Source organism: Gopherus flavomarginatus, chromosome 1 (genome assembly GCF_025201925.1).
Source record: "Gopherus flavomarginatus isolate rGopFla2 chromosome 1, rGopFla2.mat.asm, whole genome shotgun sequence".
Taxonomy (NCBI): Eukaryota; Metazoa; Chordata; order Testudines; family Testudinidae; genus Gopherus; species Gopherus flavomarginatus.
In genome coordinates this window covers 201,535,066-201,557,057 of record NC_066617.1, presented here as the reverse complement: position 1 = coordinate 201,557,057, position 21,992 = coordinate 201,535,066, and the positions used below count along the sequence as shown (strand labels likewise).

The 21,992-nt window shown below is 42.2% G+C and overlaps 1 protein-coding gene across 1 annotated transcript in view; it reads left to right on the top strand.

Moving 5' to 3' along the window:
- The first annotated feature begins 2,163 nt into the window (after positions 1-2,163).
- The window catches only part of PAXBP1 (PAX3 and PAX7 binding protein 1), a 36,564-nt gene continuing 16,735 nt past the window's right edge, over positions 2,164-21,992 (top strand). Inside the window, exons 1-7 of the mRNA XM_050957232.1 lie at positions 2,164-2,631; positions 3,480-3,608; positions 6,060-6,236; positions 8,820-9,041; positions 9,685-9,788; positions 11,180-11,400; positions 12,351-12,540. Of these exons, the coding sequence (XP_050813189.1) occupies positions 2,241-2,631; positions 3,480-3,608; positions 6,060-6,236; positions 8,820-9,041; positions 9,685-9,788; positions 11,180-11,400; positions 12,351-12,540 (1,434 nt within the window). The 5' untranslated portion in view covers positions 2,164-2,240. The remainder of the gene's footprint in view (positions 2,632-3,479; positions 3,609-6,059; positions 6,237-8,819; positions 9,042-9,684; positions 9,789-11,179; positions 11,401-12,350; positions 12,541-21,992) is intronic.

The following is a 21,992-nucleotide window of genomic DNA, read 5'->3' as shown; positions in this document are numbered from 1 at the left end:
GCCATCTCTTATTACTTCCAGTGGGAGGGACTGACCGGGCTGCCCTCAGTTTTGATTAAACCATTTACTGACTACTACCCCTAACAAAGATGGCTCCCAACTTCCATTTTTTCTAATAAGATAGAAGCCAGGTTGTCCTCAGGGAGGATAGCTACTCTTAGTGCTTATAGCTGATGAACGGTGAGTAAACATGGGAAGGGAGGCTGCAGGGAGATTGAGGAGGGAGCACTAGGGAATAGGAGAAAGAAGTCTCGGAGGGTTACGGGGTTGAAGCAGAAAAGGAAACTGAGGGAGATGCAGGGAAATGAGCACAAGTACATCCTGTGCAATTATAGTTGACCCCTGGGATGTTTTAAGACGTACTGAATTTGAACTTTGATAAGACTTGTGTATGATAAATATATGACCTTGTCCTGATAACTTTATTAGTGGGACACTTTTATTTTGAAATTTAAACTATAACAGGGAATTAACCTCCCTCGCTGGTGGGAGAGGCTGAGACCCAGAAACTGGAAACAGAACAAAAAAAAAAAAAAAAACTCCTGGGGAAATTCTGTGCCACTGCATATGCACAGAATTTATGTCCCCTGCAGGTTTCTTTGCATCCTTGCCTAAAAATGACTTTCTTATGGGGAAGCAAAGGGAAGTCACAAAAGCTGTCATGCAGCCCTCCCCAGCAATATGTTTCGGGGGCCTAGCAGAGAGAGAAATCACTGTGGGGCAGGAGGTGTGAATGGGGAAGACCCACCCTGCATTGGCTCAGTTGCTAGTCCCAGATGGGCTGGGGAGGACAGGACTTCTTCTCTTGCATGACACACCCCTAGATTTCTCCCCTGGCTGAAGGATGGTCTGCAAACTCCCACCCCACCCTCCTCTGTTTCCTGCACTTATCACTCCTCAACTGCAGGGGAAGGGATCCCTGTACAGAAAGCTGCTCCCCCATCAGCCCAACCCCCATGCATCCAGATGCCACCCCCCCATATCCACACCCTCCCACCAAGCCTCACTCCCTGCACTCAGAACTCCTCCCCCCATGAGTCCCACTCCCGCTGCACCACCCTGAGTCACCCGCACCCAGATCTCCACCCCACTGAGCCCAACCAGTTGCATCTGAATCCCCCCTCCCCACTCAAATTCCCCTGCTAAGCTCTATCCCCCCCACACCCAGACCCTCCCCGCTGAGCCCTAACCCAGTTTCATATGAACCCCTGCAGTCACATTACCATTGCACCCAGAACCCCCCAAGCTCCTGTGCAGCCAGATTCCCCCCTGCACCCAGATCCCCCACTGAGCTGCCTGCACCCAGATTGCCCCACACAGAACCCTCTCAACCCACAGCTGGATCCCCCCTGCACTAAGCCCCTCCACCCTTGGATCCTGGCTTGCTGAGCCTGCCTGCACGCATCTTGCACTGAGGGTCAGGGCCCCTGCAGCGTTTGTAGGACAGGCCCGGTCCTTGCATTGTGTCAGGGCTGGGTGCAGCCTCACTGCTGAGTCTGTGTCCCGGGACTAGGGAATGCACAGCGATCTCTGTGCTGCCACTGCCTCTGTGCTCCCCAATGCCATGCTGGAGCCTCCACATGTCTTTGACAATTTGTGTGCAGAACGTTTGTGTGCGTTTGGCCCGGCCCGGCCCAGCCTCAGGAGTGAGAACACGCCTGCAGCACACTGCCGCTCGATCACGCCTGGTTACAGGTCAGCCCCGGCAGGGGCCACACACACTGGTTCCCAGCACGTCTCCGGTAACCAGTCATGGGGGAGCGGTGCGAGACTCGCCGGCCCGGCAGCGACACAAACCCGCAGAGGTAAGTCCCCCGGTGCCCTAGGCGAGCCACGGGCCGCGCCGAGCGTCGCTGCAGCCAATGGGAGTCAAGTTTCCACCGTCCTCAATAGCGCTTCCTTGGCTCCGCCCTTCCACCGAAGGCCGCCACTGCAGTCACGTGATCGCTCCCCCTCCCTTCTTTCCCCGCTCACACAAGATGGCGGCGGCTGTGCGGGTGAGGGTAGGCGCTCTAGTCCCCTGTACTCTATGGTTGCGCGAGGCACGCTAGCCCGGTGCGGCACTCTATGGTGCGGCGCGCGGTCGCTTCCCCTTGCAACCGCTGGGGCTGGCTGGGCGGGCCGGCAGGGGGCGCTGTAACGGGCCGGTTATCATGCTCCGGGGAGGGGGAGCCGGGGCTGGGCCGCGGCGCGCTGCTGCGGGGCGAGTGTCTGGGCTGCGCGGTGCCGGGCCCGGCGGGATGTTCCGCAAGGCGCGGCGGGTGAACGTGCGGAAGCGGAACGACTCGGAGGAGGAGGAGGAGGACGAGGAGCGAGAGCGGGACGAGGAGCCGCAGGAGCCGCTAGGGGCGGACGGGCCCGGCGAAGCCGCCATGGCCCAGGCGGCCCCACTCCTGCCGCTTCCCACCGGCTGCGTCCCGCTCGCCGTCCCCGGCCTGACTACGGGCTACGGGGCGGGGAGCGGCCTAGGCCCGGGCTTCGGCCCCGGCCTGGCCGCGCTGCTGCCGCCGCCGCCACAGCAGGGGAACGGGCTGCCGGGGGCCGGGCGGGCCAAGGAGCGGAAGCGGCTGCGGGAGAACAAAGAGGTGGCGCCGCGGGCCAGTCTGCTCAGCTTCCAGGACGAGGAGGAGGGTGAGTGGGAACGGGCCGCGGGCGGGCGGGTCGCCCCGGCTGCACGTAGCCAGCCCGGGGAGGCCGTGTCCCGTCGGGGGCTCGTAGCTACAAACCTGCCGTCCGCATGATGGCTTGTGCCCCCGCCGTGCTACAGGGGAGGGGAAACGGCCTGTCGGTCCATTAGGCCAATCCCCCCCCCCCCCCCGCCGGTATAGGCCCTAGTTCTTCCTTCCCCGGGCCACGTGTGACTCTGAATTTACCTACTGCGGTTTTATATTAAGGCAAAATGTTGAACGTGTGGTTCCCACACTAAGGACTAAGTGGAAAGGAAAACTAGCACTTAAAGGGGGGGCGAGGGGCGCATCATAGTGATTCACAGTATGTTTGGCTAATAACATAAGTGATAAGATGTCTTCAGTTTTTGATATAAAAAGTGCACATGTGGGTTTTTTCGTTTGCCTTCTGTTTTTGAGCCTTTAAGATGCAATGAGGGGGCTTATTTTTATGTTTTAATCTGCAGCTGACATAGTTACGAATGTTTTTAATGAGATTCTCATGTATTGATGTGATTCCAGGAGTTTTGGCTTCAAGAACAACACCTGTTATCACAAGGCTTATGATGAAATCATGAGAGTTTATAGCACTGAAAATATATGTAATTGCAGGGCCTGCATGTCAAAACTTTTATAGTTCCTGTATTTAAACTTTGAATTTAGATTTGTGAGATACTTTTGTTAGTAACTCTACTATGAGGCTGTGCTATGCACCACGTGAAAAGACTTGATAGATAGTAAATATTTTTGTGAGTTGTAGCTGACCAATCTGTTCCCAGGTCACTTAATGTTTTCTGATTTTCTTTGTTAAAGAAGCTGAAGAAGTTTTTAAAGTGAAAAAATCAAGTTACAGCAAAAAGATAGTAAAACTGCTGAAGAAAGAATACAAAGAAGATCTTGAAAAATCGAAGGTTAAACCAGAAGTCAATTCTCCAGCAGATGGTAATTGCAAAATTACTACTAGTAGTAACTTGTATTAGCTGAAAGATTAAATACTATTCCTAAAAATGAGTTGTGTTAAAGATGCAGTGTCAATTCTGTAGGGGAATTGAGCATTTTAATACCTAGAGTGCTCTGCATATTCAGAGCAGTCTGTATAAACATTAAATTAATCCTCATAAGCACCCTTTTGGCGTAGATGAAATTTATCCCCATTTTGTTGATGTGGAAATAGTTGTTAAGAGGTGAGGGCTCTTACTAGAAAGCTACACAGTGAATCCTCATTAGAGCTGGGATTAAAACCGTGTAGTTCTTGACTCTCAAGCCTATGCTCATTTCTTTAAATCACTCCGTATTTCTGTTTTCTAACAGCTAGACTTTGGAGCTGCACCTAGCACACTCCTCTGCCAGGATGTGTCCTCTCAACACAGGTGCTAAAAGGAGAGCATTGAAGTGAAATAGAAAATTGAGAGGTTGGCAGAGTGGAATTCCTTATGTTGAGATCCTATGTTAGAAGAAGTGACCTGTATCTGTGTATTCCAAACTAAGAACTGGAACAGTGAGCATGGGGAGGGGAGGCAGAGACTGAGATGGGGGGAGGGATAGCTCAGTGATTTGAGCATTGGCCTGCTAAACCCAGGGTTGTGAGTTCTATCCTTGAGGGGGATATGTAGGGATCTGGGGCAAAAATCTGTCTGGGGATTGGTCCTGCTTTGAGCAGGAGGTTGGACTAGATGACCTCCTAAGGTCCCTTCCAATCCTGATATTCTGTGAGAACAGGCTGGAGGAGTGGTTGGGCAAAAAGCTCTCTAACCATTAGAGTAACACCCTTAGAACCTGGAATATAATATAGGGTTCCTGAGTTTCACCATTCCTGCTGTCAGCTAATAACCGAAGCTTACTGGCAAAGTGTGTGCTTCACCTCCCTCTAACAACTGGCCCACATAGAGGATGGCAACCTACTACTGCTATCAGTTACTATTAGCTTAGGCGGAGAGTCTGTGCTGTGAAGGTTCATGGCCTGCTGATGAATTATGTGAAACTCAGTATGGTTTCAAATGATGGAATTTCTATTTTTCAGTTTGCTATTTTAAAAAAAACCCTAGGAAATTTATATAAAAAAAATCCTTTAAGGGAATGTTAATTATAAAGTCAAGCACTCAAAAGTGAGGAAATGCCAGAATGAAGATTGCATTTGCAACCTTCATTTGCCACTGTGTGTATGTTGTTATCATAGTTTATGATCATGTAATTAAAGACTAACTTTGCCCCCTGGGATCCCTGCCTCAGTCAGTGCACAAAATGTATGTTGCTCAGGGAGTCAATCATGGTTGTGTAGTTAATAAGCCTGTTGTCTTTAGGACCTCTGCATCACTTGTGGCAGAAAATCTAGGCCTGCCTAGGGATGGCATGTAGAGAATGAGGCAGAGGGCTGCAGAAAGTAAAGGGATGGTTTTGTAGTTTTACTCAGTTGAATGGAACTGAAGAGCTGGATTCTATCCCTACCTCTGCCATAGAGTACCTATATGATGTTGGGCAAGTCATCTAAACCAAATTTTTTACAGATGGCTACTGTGTGTTTCTCATTATTATTATTTTGTGTTTTTTGGTGCCTATCTTGTGGCAGTTGGGGTTGGATTTGCAGAAATGCTGAGTGTGTTCAACTGCAACTGAAGTCAATGAGATCTGTGCTCTGAACAAATAAAGAGCTATGAAATGTTAAATTCTCTGAAAATTCAGGCCATAGGCATCTCACATTGGGAACCCAAAATTAGTATGCATTTTTGACAATGCCTCTGTGGCTGTTCCCCTTTTGTAGAATGAAAATAATGTTACCTTACCTCACAGGGGTATTGTGAAGACGAATGTATGTTTGTGAAGCACTCAGATGTTAAAATGGAGTGTGTCATAGAAAAGCCTCTGAAATGAATAATTGTCTTCAAAGCAGTATTTGAATGGTGTGCAGTAAATCAGGTCTGGGGCCACACACTGATTAATGAGAATAAAATAAAATATTGGACTGCTGCGCATTCAGTGGATACTGTCCATCTTGTGCAGTGAGTGAGGCAGGGTTCCTGTGCAAAAAAAGTGTGTTCAGTAATTGAAGACTGTGATAATGCATATGTATGCACAGGCAGCCTTAATTCTGACACTTCCTGGCTCTCAAATTCTTGACTATGTGAACTTAATACTTAATGTTTTCTTGGGTGTCTTCCTATCTGAGACTGGTCAGACTGTATAGTGTGAACTTGAGAAGATGTCATTATTTTTTATTGAAGCCACAACGTGTGTTCTTCCCCTTGTAAGTTCAGTAGTTAAAAATTAATGTGTTTGTCTGTATCTTGCTTTAGATTGCTGGCTTCAACGTTAGCATATCTGGTGGTATTCTTTAAAAGTGCTTTTAAAAAAATCTTCACAAAAAGAAACTGAGCTATAGGCTTTTCTCTTTTATAGCTGAACAGGCCATAGAGAGAACAGGACAGGTTAAGGATGCAAACCAAGAAGATGGGACTGCAAACAGTGAACAAGGTGAAGAAGAGATGGAAGTTGAAAGTGAGAAGGAAGAAGAAAAGCCTAAAACTGGGGGAGCTTTTTCAAGTGCTTTATCATCTCTGAATGTTCTCCGTCCAGGTTTGTACTTTATAGTAAATCTAGTTTAGTGGGTTTGGAAATGCTGTCTCTAACACTTGGAATGTAATAACTGATATCCAGTCAGCTGTATGCACTCTTCCCAAGCTCAATATCTACACACCCTCGAACAGATACTAGAAATGAAAATTTAAAGGTAAATGGAAGTGTCCACTTTCCAACGTTCATCAGTATTCTGCTGGTCCTGTGGAAGAATATAATTGCCCACTGTTTTTGAAGAATTATGAAAACTGAACTGATTGATTTAAGAACTAAAGTAGGATCATTTAATTTCCGCAGTATCAAATAGCGAGTTTAATGTATTGAAAACAAAGGCTGTAACAATGTTTTGTGGTTTTTTTGTTTTTTTTTTGTTAGGTATTTATAAGAATTCCTTCAGGTGCCAAGTTCGTGGGGCAGTATTTCAAAATAAATCAAAATGAAGCATAGCTCAAACTGGAGTCTCTGGTCTTTAAAAAACTAAATAAACACCCCTACTAGTTACAGCATTTGGTTTTTCTAAAACTTTGAAATATTGAACATCCTCAAAATCCACCTCTATTTTTGATATTCTGATAGATTGGTTTGAGAATTATCTTGTGGCGCAGGTTGGCATTATCCTTAGCACCAGATAATGTTGTTAAACTTTTGACCCCGTATTTGAGTATGTTGACTGCTGTTAACTTGATTAAATAGAATAAGAAACATTTTCTTGAGACCCTAAGGGCCAAAGAAATCAGTTTAAAACATTATTCTTCATGGATTTAATAACTAGAAAGTTTGCACATAAGGAAACTTTTTTTTGACTGGGGGAATAAGGTTGATGCCTGCATGTTCAGAATCCACAGACAGCCATAAACATGAAGTAGAAGGAAAAGATCTTTTATACTTGTGCCTAGTTGGGGGGGAGGGGGAGAGATTTCTCCAGTCAACCTACCAGACTAATCTGTTTTGCTTTTAGAAGAAATAGCAAACTGATACAGCGGGTACACTTCAGGTAACTTCACGTCTAAATATATTACCGGTTCTAGCATATTCCTCCTTTTAAGTGAAGGGAATATTTTAATCTGTATTCTTGAGAACTGGAATTAATGTTTTAAGTGTTTTTACTGAAAATAGGTAGGTTAACTTTCCAAACAGAAATTCCCTCTCAAAATAATGTATCTTGGGTACACACAGCAAACTAAGACAGCTTGTACAGAGTTTTCAGGCATGTTTTCTGCCTTGTTTCCCTTATTCACCCAACTTTCCTTATATCTTTGTCCTACTCTGTCGAATTCTATGGCAGAAGTTCTCAAACTGGGGGTTGGGACCCCTTGGGGGTCATGAGGTTATTACATGAGGAGGTCACAAGCTGTCAGCCTCCACCCCAAATCCCGCTTTTCATCCAGCATTTATAATGATGTTAAATATAACATGTGTTTAATTTATAAGGGGGGTCATACTCAGAGGCTTGCTATTTGAAAGGGGTCACCAGTACAAAAGTTTGAGAACTACTCTTTCTATGGTAATCTCTTTCTGAAGAGACTAAACCTTGAGCAAAATGAGAGGAGAGCTGCTCTCTGTGTTTACCTCCTCACAAAGCTCCAGACTTTTATTAAGAAGCTATCCTTTCTCTGGGAGCACCTTCCTAGGGGAATCACCCTCCCTCCCTGCCTAATGGGCTGAGGGAAGCAGAGCAGGGACTTTGTTCCACTGCTGCGTCTGGCTGTTACTGGGAGAGAGATGCCCAACCAGGACTTCCTATTCCATGCCAGTGACTCCAGGAGGAAACTCCCAAGTGCTTACCACAGAGGCTGATGGAAGCAGAACAGAACTTCCTATTGGAGTGGATCCAGCCTCCAGAATCCCAATCTTGTTTAGCACTACTGTAATACTAATAACAGGAATTCTAGACTGATGAACCTTGGTTTGGTGATTTATTGGAAGGTTAGTACTATTTTGGCTCCCCTAGTCATCAGGAACACATGAGCAAGGGAAAAGAGCTGCCACCAACAATAGTTTGTGTCTAAACTTAGAAAATTTCAAGAAAAAATTGAATCTGGAAAACTATTCACTTGGCTGTAGCAACTATGTGCAACAGGTGACATTATGCTGTACGTATGCAGCTTGTATATACTGCTGCATTTTCTGAAAGCCTGTGAAATATCTTTCAGGGCTTGCCTATCAGAATAGTTTCTTTTGGATTTTTTCTCTGGTTTCCTGAACAGGGAGAAAAAATGTTTGCCCTTCTTGCCCCTGGAATGTATTAAAGAAGGCCTGAAACATACATATTTTTAAATTGTCTTCTGTTTTTCTTGTTGAATATCTTGTCTTCCCTGTCTTTGCTGGAGGACTCTTAAGTTCTTAAGAGCAGAAGAGAGAGCTTTGTTAGACCTCAGTGGAAAGGGGTGAGAGTGCTTTACCCATTACAAATCTTCTCTGCTTGGATTCATCTGTTTTCTTACTGATAACAAATTCTGATGAGTTCATGTGTCTGCAGTACCATTTTTCTCAGCTGGTGTGGCAGTAGACAAGTAGCAAAGAGTCTCACAGTGAGTTTGGAGCAGTGATTGGCTGTTTAACCTTGTAAACATATGTTTCCAGGAGAAATTCCAGATGCTGCTTTTATTCATGCCGCTAGAAAAAAGCGTCAAATGGCTCGGGAACTTGGGGACTTTACGCCTATTGACAATGAGCCGGGCAAAGGCCGCCTTGTTCGAGAAGATGAAAATGATGCCAGTGATGATGAAGATGATGATGAGAAGAGAAGAATAGTATTCTCAGTGAAGGAAAAATCCCAAAGGCAAAAGATTGCAGAGGAAATAGGTAACGTGTTTTTTGAAGGAAGGGAACATATCTAATAAATATAGAAACTATTTTCATTGTATGTTACTCACCCTGACCTTTACAAGCCCTTAAACAAAATGTTCTTCATAGCTAATAGCAGTTCTGGTTTCCCATAATCCACGTTGTACTTTGGTATAGAATATTTTATTTGAACTCAGTGTCATAAAACTTTAATGATCCATTTTAAAGAATTATGGTAAAGTAGAATCTAGCTAATAAACACCCTCAATTTGCACATGAAAATGGCCCTTTTTTGCTTTTGAGCAAAGCTTTGATAGCACAGTGCTTTTCTGAAGCTTCATGAAAACTTAATTATACAAAATATTTGTGGTGAACTCTTAGGTATAAAACTAATTAAAGCTATGCTTGTCAAATGAACAAAATGTATCATGCCATATTATTCTTTTGATTATTTACTAGCTAATGTGTAAAATGAATTTATGGCAGATCTGGTCATGAAAGATTAGCAAAGTTCTACTGCATAGGCTTGTAATAAACATTAGATGTTTTTTCTTACTCTGTTTACATAAATTTAACTATTGGAATTTGGAATGAAATATTCTCGGTATAAATCCATTATCTCCATTTTCATCTTGTCTGTTCGTTTTCCCTGTGTGCTCAGGTATTGAGGGAAGTGATGACGAAGCTCTCGTAACTGGGGAACAGGATGAAGAACTCAGTCGATGGGAACAGGAACAGATACGAAAAGGAATTAACATACCTCAGGCATGTATTCAGATGGTATATTTTTTGGAAAAGGATGTTGAACATTTCAGTGCATATATTGACTAAAACTTCCCCAAACTCAAACCAGTATTGGGCTGGCTGGTATAATTTGATCTGATGAGATTAGTGGTGTAACTTTATAAATTAAAGTCCTCTCATATGGAAGTAGGAGATGTCTTGCTCCTGCTTTCTATTCATTATGGAAGAGTAATGAGCATTGTTGTAGCATTGACCAGCACTTACTAGCTCACTAGGGCCAGTAAGTAACGAAGCTTTGAAGTGGGTTTTCTTTCTATTCTTCCTGTCCAGAATGTTAGGAATGCATGGCCAGATACTGCTGCAACTAAAGTCAATGGGAGTTCTGGCACTGATTTCAGTGGGAGCAATATCAAGTCACGCTGGCAAGATATTATAATAAACTCTAAAGCCTTAATAAACATACGTGTTCATCCCAGATGTACCAGTGCCTGAGCCTAGTTTTGACTCGAGCTGGGAGAAATATTTTGGCCAAAAAATGCAGATTTGGGTTGAATGAAAAAATTTGTGAATTCATGTTGGATTTACCAAACTGGTTTGGTGGGAGTGTGGGGAGGGGAATGTGAAAAACTTCTTGTTTAAATAAAAAAAAAAAAAAAACTCCCAGAAACCTCAAAAGGTTCAATTTTGACACTTTTTTTAAAACAAAACATTTTGATTTTTGTATATTCAAATCAACATTTTGTTTCAAAATTTACTATTTATTTTTATGACATTTCATTTTGGATTCAACAAAAACTTTGACTCAAAATTAATTTTTTTTTTTTATTAGTATGGTCAGCAAACTGAAAACTCACTTGTACAGCTCTACCTATGACCTCTTGGGAAGACTCAGTACCTGTGTAGGATTATGCCTTGTGGTAGCTGTGATTCGTGGCTTTGCAGAAATGGTGAAGTAGCTGGCCCAGAGTTGGAAGGGGGCATAGTTGGCCTTGAAAGCTGTTTTCTGAAATTGTTTGTAAGGGCTTTATGGTTTGTAAGGGTTGTTATGCTGTATTAACAGCAGAGATTAGTACAGCCTAGGATATTTAGTAATTGGGTGTTGCAGGCTTGCTGAAAGTAGAACTCTTTCAGTAGTATGCCATGAGCTATTACTACAAATAAGGATAACCATGCTAAGAAATTCTCCATGGAAGAGATTGCATCTGTTAATTACTGTACACCATAATTCTGTGACCATCTTGGCTCTGTTTGTTCCCATCTATCTTTTTCATTAGGAGGTTATGAAAATTTTTAATAACCATTGTGATTTGAGTAACTTCTACCTCCGCATATAAAATGTCAAATCTAAATTACAAAATGTTTTTAAATGAGTAACATAAGCATTTTGAGTATTACATGTCTTGTTTCTATAGGTTCAAGCAAGTCAGCCTACTGAAATGAATAATTTGTACTACCACAACTCTTATCAGACAATGTCTTATGGTTCATCGTATGGCATTCCTTACACTTATGCTGCTTATGGATCATCAGAGACCAAGTCTCAAAAAACAGATAATACACTTCCTTTCAAAACTCCCAGTAATGAGATGACTCCTGTTACTATTGATTTGGTAAAGAAACAGCTTAAAGACAGGTAGGGCAGACCATCTTTTTTAGACTTAAAAGACTTGTCCTCTAGCTTTCTATTCCCTCAGGCACCCTTTAATCTTGAGCAAATGCAGAATTTCATCGCTGGAAAACCGCTGACGTGGCACATTTAAAAAAAAATGAAGATGACATTGAAACTTTGTTCTAAAGTTTGCTTGGATTTCTTCTGTGGAAGTGACTCTTTTAAAATGTGGCAATTTGATCTTTCTGAAGACAGATCTGAGTTGCATCTTCGGGACACTGAAAAATCTTGTCAAGAATTGAAAGGACAGTGAGATATTTAGCTTATGAAGTAACATTTTTATAAAGTGTGTAAATCAGATTTTTTTTTCCTGAATACATATCAATTTTACATTTTAGGCTAAAATCTGAGGGTTTTTTAGGGCTTAAACATTGTAACCTCCTTGTTAGGTATCAAAGATCCTACTGCATGAACAATCCAATTGCAATGAGAAATATTTTAGAATGAACAGCCCACACTTTTTCTAATATCTTCAAAACTGGTTTGTATGCCTCTTGTCTTAAAAACTTTCCATTAGCTGAAGTGAGTCTAGTCAGTGCAGTATAATAAAGGCTGTGTTATAGATGATGTTTCGTGCTAGATATAGCATAATGCCTTTGCTTCTAATTTAATTTCTTAAGGCTCAGTCTTGCAAGATTCTTAGTGCCTTCAACTCCTGTTGAGATTAACAAGAGTTGACTGTACTCAGTACCTCACGGAATCTCTCCCATTGTAACTTAAACTACTCTCCTTGCTGGTAAGAACTGGAGAAGGGAGAAGGCATTGACAAATCACAGGCAGTGAATGTGTCTTGAAAATATTTTCCTTGTAGAAATTTGGTACTTGTGCTCTCTTACGCTGAAACAGATTAGTATCTCAACAGTTTTCGTTATCTAGACTTTTTGATGTAAATTTATCTATCCATTGTCCCTCAGGTTGGACTCAATGAAAGAATTGAACAAAGCCAATCAGCAGCAACATGAGAAACATCAGCAAAGCAGAGAGGACTCTACCAAGGCAATTGAACGATTAGAAGGGTCTTCTGGGGGTATTGGTGAACGGTATAAATTTTTGCAAGAAATGCGAGGGTATGTCCAAGACTTGCTTGAGTGTTTCAGTGAAAAGGTAAGGATGCAAAAACATTAATCTCTTTTCAATAAAACAGAAATAGGGAAGCTTAGTACGGGCCAAACACATGCCTCTTTGTACTTACACACACACACCTCCCAAATAAAAAAATCTGAGCATACTCAACAGAAGGTTTGGTTTTAGAGGTGATGAAAAGTCACTTTTTCATCACACTAAGCTTGTAAAGAGAAGTCTCACTTTTACAGTATAACAGATCTCTAGGGTTCTTCCAGTTGGAATGTAAGTGCCGACTTGACTGAAATGTGGTTTTGTTAAAATCGATTTCTTAAACATTCTATTTTTTTATTTACTCAAACACTTCCATATACACAGATTGGACGTCATGTTAACGGATAAAGTTAGTATCCATTATTGGTGAATTGTTAGATTGGATTGAGGTAAAACGGGGTTGAGGTGCAACACTGACACTTTCTGGAAGCATTAATGAGTGCCATTTCTGCTTTTTGCTGTAAATGTTCTGCTAGTAGACAGCTTAAAATATTCGACAATCTGTTTGGCTGGAAAAGTTTTAGAATCAGCATACCTAGCTGAAGATTTCAGAATTTTTTAGCTTTTTTTTTTTTTTTTAAAGGCTATTCTGTTGTATACTCGAAAATTAATTCTTCCAAGTTAATCTCCCATGTAAGATAATGGAAATATCCATTATATTTAAATTCTGTAAACATTAGTATAGTTAATTTTATGGAAATCTAATCTAATTTACCGTAGTTAAATTTGGTGAAAAGATTACATGCTAATGATCTTATGGGTCATGTGTGTTACACAAGTGAATTGCAATACAGAGGAGAGAGCATAGACATAGACTTTATCACTCCTCTTTTCCTGAAAATGATTTCTGTTATATGCAATAGGAAGCTGTTTATTACATAAATTACATAAGCTAACAGAACTGAGTGTTTAAGATGGGAAAAGTGGCAGCTTTTACTTTTCTGTCTGTAGGCTTCCCTTCACACCTACTAAACATTCAGGTTGATAAAGTAATTGATTCTTACTATAGTGAGATTAGCCGCTGTCTGTTGCTGGTGGAGCTCTTCAGAAAATCCCCCATCTGTACTCTGAATCTTCACCACTACGTATCAAGCAGAATGCCTCTGAACAACCGCTGTGTAAGCGCTTGAAACACATTTCTCTCTAACTTTTTCTCTGAACAGAACAATGCCAGTTGAGACTTCATCTAATCTTTTTAATGTTAACAGTTAAACCAGTGATCAACCATTTAGGGGGAAAAAATTGGGAATAAGTAACTACCTTGGTCCTCAAAACTGAGCTGTGTGGAAGATGGACTGTGTTTATTTCATTTGATCCACTAGCTATGCTATATGCTGCTTAACTGAAGAAGCAAAATTTTTGAACCTGTAGCATTGTTAGCTGACTATAGATAATGAAGTCGACAACTTATTACTGCCTCATTTTGTTTTTTTGTGTCTAAAGTACAATCCAGATAAATTATGGACTTGGTTTCTCTTCTCAGACCTTGTCTTTATTCAGAATTGCACCAGTTGAAAGGTGACTTTTTTAAACAACTGCAAAACAGTGTGGACATTTAATTTGTTTTAAACTAGGTTTATTTTTTAAAAAAAGTGTCCACACTAGTTTGCAGTTTAAATCCGTCTTAAAAATCATACCTTTACATTGGTGCAGTTCCGAATATGTACAAGACATTAGTCTACACTAAAAAACTAACTGACCAGTAATGGACCAAAACCAGTTCTAATACTAACAGTTCGGTTATTTTCAACATTGGTTCACGGGATCAGTTGCTGACAAACATGGGCAAAAACTGGTCAATTTCCTGCTATAGATGGAGGTATTTGAGACTCGAATTTGTTAAATCTACCTTTCTTTAGTATGCCATTGTCTGTTCTGTTCTCTCTCTGGATGTTCTATAGATGACTTGTTAGGGTAAAAAAAAGGCCTTAACTTTAATATTTGCTAAACCTTGTGCCTATATAAAGCAATACTTTCAATAAGTTGCCAAAAAAATTACATGTAAACTAAGCCCTTGATTCTACAATTGACTGCACCCAAGCATACTCCTGCATCCATACAGAGCAAATTTGGCTTCAGTTGAAGTCCACAGAGATACATACACAAAATGAGCTGTAAAATTGGGGCCTAATGCAGACAATTTGACTAATATTTAACTATAGCATGAAATACCAATTGGTATTAAGTATGCTCAAAGTTCTATGTATTCCCTAATTCTGTGGCCACAGAATTTGCACTGAAATCCACCGCCCGTCTTTCATGAATCTGTAATGTGTTATTACAAAGATCTGTAACCCATGAAAAGGTAAAACGGGGGGGGGAAATAACATGGAGGCAGCCACACTGCAGAATTTTCATATTAGGTCGTTAAAACCTTTCATTTTATTTAAATAAAACTGCAGCAGTAAAATTTCCAGTCTGAATTTAGAGATGCAGAATTTTAGATTCAGGTTGCTCTGGGCCTTGAGTATCTCATGTTGGCTTTAATTTGTTTTAAATTTTGTAGTATTGCAGTTCATTTACCACTGTAGAAAACTTCACAGAATAAATTTTTTATTAAAGCTAATGTTAAAAAAATTAATACGCAGGTTAAGAAAATAGTGTCTGTACATCTGGGCATAGTGCTTAGATATCCACAAATACAAAGTTTGTTTTAAGAGTTGTAAGATACATGTAATGCATAATCAGCAATAACTCAAATTTAGGTGAATAAATTTAACAATACAGTTTAGATATTAGAATCCGAATACTCAGGTACATCACTCATGAAAAGTTTTACAGAGAGATAGTTGTGGAAAGTAAAATATATCAATGAGTGAAGATTGTCTTATAGTAATTGAGAATTTTAGGGTAGGTTTACTATTGATGTATCTTGTTCTAGAACATTGAAACTGGTGCGGATTGTGGTTAGTCATTTTCACATTAATGCTGGCGCTACAGGGAAACTTTTTGCATGAATGAGCACATATGGGTTCATGACAATACATTTTTTCTTCACAAAGAGATTGAGCAGAGATGTGGAAGTTCTAGTGGTGTATAGACTTACTTCTACAATAATGAGAACGTTCTAGTTCTATAAAATTGATCTCATCTCCCTGCTATCCTTTTACCTCCCGCCCCCCCGGGGGGGGGAGAAATCTTTATGAATTATTTTTTTTTTTTACTTAAATATGCCAAGTATCAAGCAGTTTTAGATATGAAAAAATTGCATTTCACAGAATACTGAGGTGAAACCTATACTGTAGTAACTGTTACATAAGTTTTAGGATAAAGTAGAGTCATAGGACTCAAAGGGACCTTGAAAGATCTAGTCCAGTCCCTGGCACTCATGGCAGGACTAAGTATTACCTAGACCAGGGGTAGGCAACCTATGGCATGTGTGCCGAAGCAGCACAGGAGCTGATTTTCAGTAGCACTCACACTACCCAGGTCCTGGCCACCGGTCCGGGGTGGGGGGCTTTGCATTTTAATTTAATTTTAAATGAAGCTTCTTAAACATTTAAAAAACCTTATTTACTTTACGTACAGCAATAGTTTAGTTATATATTATAGACTTATAGAAAGAGACCTTCTAAAAACGTTCAAATGTATGACTGGCACGTGAAACCTTAAATTAGAGTGAATAAAGGAAGACTTGGCACACCACTTCTGAAAGGTTGCTGACCCCTGACCTAGACTGTCCATGACAGGTGTTTATCTAATGCAGGGGTCGACAACCTATGGCATGTGTGCCAAAGACGGCACACGAGCCAATTTTTAGTGGCACGCTGGAGCCTGCCCGGACTCCAGCATGCCATTAAAAATCCTGCCCAGCCCAGCCCGCTCTCCTCTGCTCTCTGCTCCCCCTGCGGGGGCAGGGAGCAGAAGCATAGTCATGCGCACGAGATGGGCAAATGGCCTCACTCTCCCGGCACGGCAAGCTGCGGGGTCCGCGCTCTGGGGCCGGAGCGCTGGCTGAGCGAAGCAAGCTGCTGGCCCCTCCCCTGGAGCCCTGCTGTCATGTGCAGTGCTTTAGGGGTTGGGGCTTCGCGCTCCCGCGGAGCAGCATTTGGCTCCGTGGGGAGGCAGACATGCTCCCTGCTCAACTGAAGCTGTGCAGCAGCCGCGCGCAGCGCTCTGAGGGCTGGGGCTATGCCCTCCTGCGGGGCAGCATGTCTGGCTCTTCATGGAGCCTCATGGTAAAGGGCCCAGGGCTGGGAGGGTTGGTTAAGGGGTGGGGACAGTCAGGGGACAGGGAGCAGGGTGGGTTGGATGGGGAGGTGGGGTCCCGGGGGGGGGGGGTAGAGGCAGGGATCTCTGGAGGGGGCAGTCAGGGAACGGGGGGGGGGGCGTGGATGGGGCATGGGAGTCCTGGGGTTTGGGAGGGGGCAGGCGGTGGATAGGGGTCAGGGCGGTAAGGGAACCAGGAGCAAGGAGGGTCCTGGGGGGGGGGGCAGTTAGGGTAGGGGGTCTTTGGACGGGGTGGTCAGGGGACAAGTAGCTGGGGGCATTGTATGACTTGGGATTCTGGGGGTCGAGGCACGAGTGTGGAGAAGGGTTGGCGCAGGCAGGGAGCAGGGGGTGTTGTATAGATCCAGAGTTCTGGGGGTCCTGTCAGGGGGCGGGGAGCGGTTGGATGGGGCATGGGAGTCCTGGGGGTCTGGCTGGGGACAGGGGTGTTGATAAGGGTCAGGACAGGTAGGGGATAGGGTTCAGTCCGAGGACAAAGAACAGGGAGGCTTAGATGGGGGTGGGGTCCCAGGACAGGTTAGTCAGGGGGCAAGGAGCAGCAGGGTTGGGAGTTCTTAGGGGGGCAGTCACCCAACCCTCTGCCCTGAGCCCCGCACACACCCCTGCCCTGAGCCCTGTACCTCCCCTCATACACACCCAGCCCTCTGCTTGACTCCTTCATTCCCCCCCCCCCAAACCCTAGCCCTGACACCGGCACCCCAACCAATACCCAGCCCCCCCCCTCTGCCCTAACACCTATACCCCCCCACATACCCATATCCAGTCCTCTGACCCCAGCCTTGCACAGCCTGCTGCTGGTCTTGGGGTCTGGCTGATGGACGCTTGCCAGCCAGGGTCTCGGCCGCAGGCCTCGCTCAGCCCTCTGCCAGCCTAGGTGAACAGAACCCCAGACCAGCAGTGGGCTGAGCGGGCCGGCAGCATAAGATCAATATTTTAATTCCATTTTAAATGAAGCTTCTTAAACATTTTGAAAGCCTTGTTTATTTTACAATACAACACTAGTTTAGTTATATAATATATAGCTTATAGAGAGACACCTTCTAAAAAACATTAAAATGTATTACTGGCATGCAAAACCATGAATTAGAGTGAATAAATGAAGACTCGGCACACCGTTTCTGAAAGGTTGCCGACCCCTGATCTAACCTGTTCTTAAAAATCTCAATGGAGATTCCATAGCCTCCCGAGGCAGTTTATTCTGGCACTTAAACCCAGGTTTCTCAAACTGGGAGTTGGGACCCCTAAGGGGGTCGTGAGGTTATTACTGGGGGGGTCGCAAGCGGTCAGCCTCCACCCTAAACTCTGCTTTGCCTCCAGCATTTATAATGGTGTTAAATATATAAAAAGGTGTTTGTTTTTAATTTATTGGGGGGTCGCATTCAGAGGCTTGCTGTGTGAAAGGGGTCACCAGTACAGAAGTTTGAGAACCACTGGCTTAACCTCTCTGACAGGAAGTGTTTTCCCTGATGTCCAACCTAAATCACCCTTGCTGCAATTTAAGCCCATTGCTTCTTGTCCTATCCTCAGAGGTTAAGGAGAACAATTTTTCTCCCTTTCCCTAGTAACAGTCTTTTATGTACTTGAAAACTGTTATCATGGCCCCTCTATCTTCTCTTCTCCAGACTAAATAAACCCAGTTTTTTCAATCTTCCCCAATAGGTCATGTTTTCTAGATCTTTAATAATTTTAGTTGCTTTTCTCTGGCCTCTCTCCTGTTTGTCCACATCTTTCCTGAAATGTAGCACCCAGAACTGTACACAGTACTCCAGTTGAGGCCTTATCAGTGCAGAATAAAGCAGAAGAACTATTTCTCATGTCTTGCTTACAGCACTTCTGCTAATACACTCCAGAATTATATTTGCCTTTTTTTTTTTTGCAAGAGTGTTACACTGACACATTTGGATTGTGATCCACTATGACCCCTAGATCCCTTTCTGCTGTACTCCTTCCTAGGCAGTCATTTCCCATTTTGTATTGTTCCTTCCTAAGTGGAGTACTTTACATTGGTACTTATCGAGTTTAATTCTGTTTACTTCACACCATTTCTCCAGTTTGTCCGGATCATTTTGAATTTTAATCCTATCCTCCAGAGCACTTGCAACCCTTCCCAGCTTGGTATTGTTCGCAAACTTTGTAAGTGTACTCTCTGTGCCGTTATCTAAATCATTGATAAAGATATTGATCAGAACTGGATCCAGAACTGATCCTCGCGGGACCCACTCAATCTGCCTTTCCAGCTTGACTGTGAACCACTGAAAACTACTCTTGACAGTTTTCCAGCCAGTTATGCACACACCTTATAGGAGCTTCATCTAGGTTGTATCTACCAAGTTTGTTTATGAAAAGGTCATGCAAGACTGTATCAAAAGCCTTACTGAATTCAAGCTATACCACATCTACTACTTCCTCCTTATCCACCAGGCTTGTTACCCTGTCAAAGATAGCTATTAGGTTGGTTTGACATGATTTGTTCTGGACAAATCCATGCTGACTGTTACCTATCACCTTGTTATATTCTAGGTGTTTGCAAGTTGATTGCTTAATTATTTGTTCCATTATCTTTCCGGGTGCTGAAGTTAAACTGACTGGTCTGTAATTCCCAGGTTGTCCTTTTTTCTTTTTTATAGATTAGCGCTATATTTGCCTTTTTCCAGTCCTCTGGAATCTCTCCTGTCTTCCATAATTTTTCAAAGATAATCGCTAATGGTTCAGATATCTCCTCAGACAGCTCCTTGAGCATTCTAGGTTGTATTTAATCAGGCCTTATTGTCTTGAAGACATCTAGTTTGTCTAAGTAATGTTTAACTTGTTCCCTATTTTAGCCTCTCCTTCTGCTTCGTTTCCCCTAGCATTCAGTATGTTAGATGTCCAATTGGTAATAGCCTTTTTGATGAAAACTGAAACAAAAAAGTCATTTAGCACCTCTGCCATTTCCACATTTTCTGTTGTCTCTCCCCCTCTCCTTCCCCCCGATTGGCCTACCCTGTCCTTGGTCATTGTCTTGCTTCTAATGTATATGTAGACTGTTTTCTTGTTACCCTTTATGTCTCTAGCTAGTTTAATCTCAGTTTTGTGCCTTGTCCTTTCTAATTTTGTCCCTACATACTTGTGTTATTTGTTTATATTAATCCTTTGTAATTTGACCTCGTTTCTACTTTTTGTTGGACTTCTTAAAATTTCTGATCATTGAAGATCTCCTGGTTAAGTCAATGTTAAGGGCCAAATTCTGCATTATCTTCCATGGATAATTCCATTAATTTTGCTGAAACTACTTGCATGACTAGTGCTCACACAGCTAAAAGTTTGCAGAATCATGCCTTAATACTATTTTAGTTTAAAGCGCAGGGAGAATTTTAGGCAGAATGTAACAATTCCTTGTCCTGGCTAAACTTCAGTTCAAGTTAACACTTCTTGCATTACCTGCAGTGCTATAAGATCTGGAATGATCACAGATGATCAGAATCCTGACTGCATCTCATCCAAGTGATGGCAACTCCCGCAGCAGAGTGCCCCACAATGCCATGCTGTCATTGGGATTTAACTGACTTAAGTTGGGTTGAAGAGTGCCGCCTGCTGATATGGTGCAATCACTTCTTGCAGGAGCTAGGTGGTCTCTTATTCCAAGACTTTTGCCTTCATGCTGCTTAGTTTGTGAGATGTTAGAGGGTCACAAAACAAGGAATGGCTTTCAACCATCCTACCACCACAATTAACACAACACTGTTTTTGGCTCTCTTAGAAGGTAAAGATATTGGCCCTTGCTTTTATGGTATAGAAATGGAAAAGATGTGGGAGGGTGAGACTATTTGTGGACGTCCAACTGTATAGTTAGTTAAATTGTATTGTAATCTTAATAATCACAGTATTGATATATCACCAAAGCACACTTTGGAAATAATTGTAAATAAAAACTGATGCAAATGGAATGAGATACTGTGCACAAATCTCTGCACATTGATTTTTTTCCTTGTTTTATTTTTTTGAGAAAAGAAGGGAACAACCAACTATTAATGGATTAAAGGATTAAATACATATGAATTTTAAAACTATAACAATGTAATACGTAGTGTGAGCCATCAGGGTTGATCATCAGCTGCAATAATGTGGATGTGAAGAGTACTGACTCCTCAATTTATTTGATCCCCCAGAGGGAATCTGTTTTGAATGTATTCAAACACTCATGCATAAGTTTAGTTTGTCTTTTGAAGTTCAGACACTGATTGGAGGAAACCTCTGGGGACATTTTTAAACATTCTTTCAACTCTTCAGTTAAAATTTATAGAATAAACTGCTCACAGGAAGAAGCTATTTTCTTTATGAACACAATCCACAATAAAGCTAGTATATGTACTTCACCCTTCAGTTAACATTACTGTTTGGTTGCATCTGTTTTTGAAAAGTCTTGTAAATCTGAGTTCAGAATTTATTTAACTCTAGAAAATTTTTAAACTTTTTTGTATCCATTTGCAATTAGTTCAAGAAGCTGTTCTGACCTGTTGGTGCTGATGTTCTCAGTCCAAGAATGCTAATGTGAAGAGCTGACACTTTTTTCTTTTTTCCTTTGCTATCAAGGAAAACCTGACTTGTAGTTCCTTTGGGAACCTGCAGTGGCCATTTGAGCTACAGTACCTTTTAGTGTTAAGCTTTGTTGAAGGTGTTTTCCAAATTCTGACTCCAGTGCTAGGTTTGTTCAGAAAACATTTTTCTGAAGCCTTTCTTTATAAAAAAAAAAATAAAAATTGAATTTTAGGTAGCAGTACAATGCTTGATCTAAAGAGCTAAAAGATTTTGAACTAGCCATATCTCAGAGGTAAGGAGGCCATACCATAAGTGTTTAATGCCAGATATGAATACATTACAGGAGGTATCTTGCCAAATAAACTGAGAATTACTGTTTATTGTATTTAAATAGAAATATGGCCAGTTTTAATTCCTTGGTGCCAGGAACTGGGATCACCCAACATAAGCGATGAGGCTGCTGTTCAACACAGGAAATTCTAATTGCTGTAATATACAATTACTTTAGAAGTAAAGGTACAACTGAAATACATTAGTTGTATTCAAAAGTGAGTAGCAGATCATCACTGACTTAGACTCCAGTTCTGCAAAAATTTACACAAGTGAATAGCTTTCCTTACATGACTGGTACCATTGAAGTGAAAATTATGCTCTTGAGTAAATTTTTTCAGGTTTGGAGCATCCGTTGTCAT